The sequence below is a fragment of the Papaver somniferum genome, chromosome 3, assembly GCF_003573695.1.
Source record: "Papaver somniferum cultivar HN1 chromosome 3, ASM357369v1, whole genome shotgun sequence".
Taxonomy (NCBI): Eukaryota; Viridiplantae; Streptophyta; class Magnoliopsida; order Ranunculales; family Papaveraceae; genus Papaver; species Papaver somniferum.
In genome coordinates this window covers 118,163,814-118,168,539 of record NC_039360.1, presented here as the reverse complement: position 1 = coordinate 118,168,539, position 4,726 = coordinate 118,163,814, and the positions used below count along the sequence as shown (strand labels likewise).

The following is a 4,726-nucleotide window of genomic DNA, read 5'->3' as shown; positions in this document are numbered from 1 at the left end:
CATAAATCTTATCAACATAAATTATGGAGCTTTTTTACATCAAAAGAGTCCTACAACGATCGCCAAAAAAAAATAAAAATAATATAGTGTACATTATAGTGGATCTCATTATATGGCATTCTTCACTAAGGATGAGAACAGTATGAAGCAATCAGTGGGACTACGTATGCATCGAAATACCAACTGCATCATTTTAGTTTTTAAAAAGAGGGATACATATAAAAAATATACAAATTGCTCTTTATTCTGATAACGTCTCAATATAATCCCATTATTTAGTCAAATCTTAACTTTGTTTGATTGTATCTATGAAATTATTTATTTTAAGATTACATTGTTAGGGATTATTCATTTATCTGTTTTGTTTAAGTGGTTAAATTGTATCCATCTTTTACTCTGTAACACCAGGCATAAATTGAGTCTGTCCATATAAGATGGTTTTATGGCTGAGCGTCTATCCAATTACCGATACTCTTACATATATGGCTATGTAATCCTCCCCATCACTAAAGAGGATTCCATACTGATGCAACATATGATTTATCACTTAGATTGTTTGTCCATAGATAAAGCTCTGTTTGAGCACTTCATATAATAAGTTATTAAATTTATTATGCTTGCAAATAAAGAAACCAGACGTTTGGGCACAATTTTATTTTTTATATATTATTGTTTCTTATCGGTTAAGTTGCTGGAATTGCTGAAAAAGTTCTCAAGACCGGGGGAATCAATCTAAAGGGTGTTCGCATTGAAGTAGAAAAAATAATCGGTAAAGGAAGTACATCTGTTGTTATGGAGATATCATTCACGCCTCACGTTAAAAGTGTTTTCAAACTGTCATTTGAGGATGTCGATCCGATTTTTTTGAAGCTTCAGATACGCTTTTTGCGGAAAACTGAAGGTGAAGGGACATTATATGTCTTAATCTTGAATTCAGGTTACTCTCTGCATCGTTCATATAACCTACTTATGTGATCTTATTCTTTATTTTTATTTTGGAAAAACTCATGATTTAGGAATACAACAAAGATAATGGAGTTATGCTAACATGAATTTGTATATGAGTTAATATATTATGGGTTAATTGCAATTCGTGCAGTGGACTTAGAGTAAATTTTTTTTTTTCCAATTTCCTTTTGCTATGCCAATTTCTTAGTAAGTAAAAGTATTGTGTATTTATGGCCTTGTAAATATAGCTACAGTTCTTGGATACTAGCTGTAAAAAATATAAGGCTTTACATGCCATATTGAGATGGAGTATACGGCCTGCGTATGCACTTGATGGATGAACACACATGTAATGCAATGTCTAAACGCTATTATTTACCAATTCACTCTAACTTTTAACAAGCCACGCTAATGTTATTTCTATGTATTTACTACAGTGTACATGGAATTCATTTTCCTTAATATTTTGTTAGGAATAAAAAAAAAACTTAGCATAACAAAATTACGGGCAACTATCGATATTCATCAACATTATTTGTTTTTCATTTTAAATATACTTTTTATTTAGATAAGATTATATTAATCTTGAAACATTCTCTCTGAAACTCTAATTCTATCATTCGCGACAAATTAGATTTTGTGAAGCTGTTTTATATGATGGTGATATTGAAATACGTATTTTGAAGCTTGGGAAAAGAGTGGAATTCCTCGTTATGAAATTAGAAAATCTTGTATGGTCGTATAACAAAAAAAATATGGAAACCACCAACTTTCTAAACTAACACATTAAAAAAGATAGGATAACTACGGGTTTAACTACGCCCAGTGCGAAACAGTATACAAATCTTGTATTCTAAAAAATTTGGACATCCATTGACACCCTTGGGCTGTTGTGGGACTGCAAGTAATTGGTGTTTGATAATTTCTTACCCACCGAAAGAACACTCAGATATGAGAAACATAAAAAAGAATATTATCCATAAAACATCACAGTGTTGTTTATCATGATCAACAAATAAATAAATAGATTTTATATGACATGACAAATCTTGGGATTTAGTAGTTTTATACAATCTTATAAAGCAATCAATTCATTAACCCTCTTCACTAAAGAATTTTTTTTTTTTTTCATACTCAGATATATTCTTCTTTCCTCTTTAATTTCTCACCGATTTCCAGATTATTGTTAGTTACAAAATGTTACAAATAAACTCATTAGTGAAATTAACATTCATAAATCATTTTGAATTGTGAAGGTCCGGTTTCTAATTATCTTCTCTATAATTAGAAAAACTTTAAGATGGTGGCAAAGACGATTGATCGTAGGAAGGGTCGTGATGAAATTGTTGATCCATAGCCATTTGATGAATGTCTGGTGCTTTTTCAGCAACACTCCAAACCTTAACTGATTTATCAAGACTTCCACTATAGACTATCCAACGTTGATCTTTCTTACTTGATTCTTGATCATTTTCAACATCTAAACATTTAACAGGGCCGGTATGACCAGTTAAAACAGACAAACAAGTATGATCACCTCCATCTTTTCGCCAAACACAAATTGTTTTATCGGCTGATCCACTAAATACCAAATTCCCTGCAGCAGCTAAGCATAAAACAGCAAGTTTGTGTCCTTTGAGTGTACCACCATGGGACAATTGTTTATCACGTTCCCAATAGTTAACGAGTCCATCTGATGATCCACAGTAAACAATTGAAGCACCTGGATTTACTGCTAATGCTGTCACAGCACATTCTTGTTTGAGTAACGTTTGCATAGAAACATGTTTTGTTGATTTATTTTGCAATTCTCTTCTCCAAACTTTGACGGTACCATCTGCTGATCCGGTAAATACTAACCCATCAAAACCAGATACAACCGAATTTACAGCATCATCGTGCGCATTAATAGATTCAATACATTTTAAGTCTGAAATTCTCCATACTTTTAAAGTTTTATCCCAAGAACCCGAGTAAAGAAGTCCTTGTTCTAAACTTAAGCTCAAACAAGAGACGACATCCGAGTGTTTAATCCAGAGCGAGCGATGACCTTTATAATCAACATAATTACTTGGTTTTAATGAACTTTTGATCATATCTTTCAAAGACGGGAGAGTTCCGGCTCGTTTATGGACACTTGGATTTCGAGCCGAAACTTTCCAAACTCGAATTTTACCGTCTTGATGACCCGTAAATATTTTCTCACCGGAGATTACGATTGCTTTAACTAATCCACTTGCGGATTTGAATGCAGAGAATTCTTTCAAGTTCTTCCAAACACGAATGTTTTTCGAGTCCGACCCGGTGTAAAGAAGTTCCCCCGTGGCAGCTAATGAATAAATATGACCTTCTTCACGAACTAATGATCCAATTAGACCGTTCGGCGGGGAACTTTCATCAAATGGTGTGTTGGGAGATGATGACCATGGAGATTTTGTGTAAGGTGAAGTTTGATTCCATGGCGACATATTACATGGTGATACTTCACCACTTAATCGGTTTCGATCATAAAAACCAGGGCTTGCCGCTGAAACACTACTGTTTCTAACACCAAAGTCATCATCGGTAATAGAAGACCTTCCAGGGTCTGAATGTAATACATTGTTGAATTTTGATCTTGGTATGCTGTTTGTTTCAAACATTGTTTCTCTCCACTCATTCAATTAAATCAAAACATTAAATCGATTGAGAAATATTTTAACAGAATCCTTATCGATTCGATATAAGGATTCTTAAATTGTATGAATAAATTATTACTAAATAAATAAAGAAAAATTTTGTGGAATTAAAAGGAATGAAAATTAAGGAAATAATGGGGAGGATTGGAAATGAGTATATATAAAGTTTTTTCTATAAATAGAAGAAAAAAACCATTGGTAGACAATGACGTAAATACAAAGTGATACGTGTCAGGATGAAACGATTCAGTTACTAATTGGTGGTTATTGAGATGTTTGGAACCGGGAAACGGGGGTTGATGCAAATTCATTCATTAATCTACATTATAAAACATGCTAATTTTAGGAGTTAGTTTTGAATTCTGGAAATTGAATATCATGTCGTAATTAGAAGTGTTTTGACAGTTTAACCTTCTCGTTGAAAAATAGAAATTGATTGTTGAATTAATTTGTACCACGACACGTACCAAAATACTAACTACTGCGAATAACATAAGGTGAAAATGTGTATGCCGTGCCATGAATGATAAATATTTCTCCAGAAACATAGTAGCATTCTCAACATATAAATAAAACCACTTCATAGCAACATACAAGATAGTCCAGCATTTTCTTGCAATTATTTTTTTGTTTGTTTTACATTTCGCACAGTACATCTTGATGTTCATCAAAAATGAAAATGGTGGCTCAAGTATTCACATGGGAGATTCAAGTATTAATTCAGTAATAATTTTGCCTCCAACACATTCCCATCTAACCTCGATAAATGAATACCCTTGGGATCGGGAAAAATTATTTATTGTTCAATTACGGTGAATGAATATTCAGTTCAAGTATTCAAATTTATTTGCTAGTGCTTAACCCGTATCGTATAGTTTTTTTATTTGGTTATATATTTTTTGACGTCTATATATGATATACGATATTTATATATTATAGAAATTTATCCTTCTTATCATTACAAAAGTAAAGGAAAGACCGGTAGATATTTCTATTATGCCCCTTAAGAAACGATTGAAAAGATTAGAACTCTAAATGGACTCAACAATACATATCACAATATATGTTTTTACTATTTCAACAACATAAAGGAAAACTAA

The 4,726-nt window shown here is 32.4% G+C and overlaps 1 protein-coding gene across 1 annotated transcript; it reads right to left on the bottom strand.

The window, feature by feature from the left end:
• Positions 1-1,946: 1,946 nt before the first annotated feature.
• LOC113357150 (protein JINGUBANG-like) lies at positions 1,947-3,754 on the bottom strand. Its single transcript, XM_026600446.1, has one exon. It carries the CDS (start codon positions 3,588-3,590, stop codon positions 2,244-2,246), a length of 1,347 nt encoding a protein of 448 aa, XP_026456231.1. The 5' UTR covers positions 3,591-3,754; the 3' UTR covers positions 1,947-2,243.
• Between the last annotated feature and the right edge of the window lie 972 nt (positions 3,755-4,726).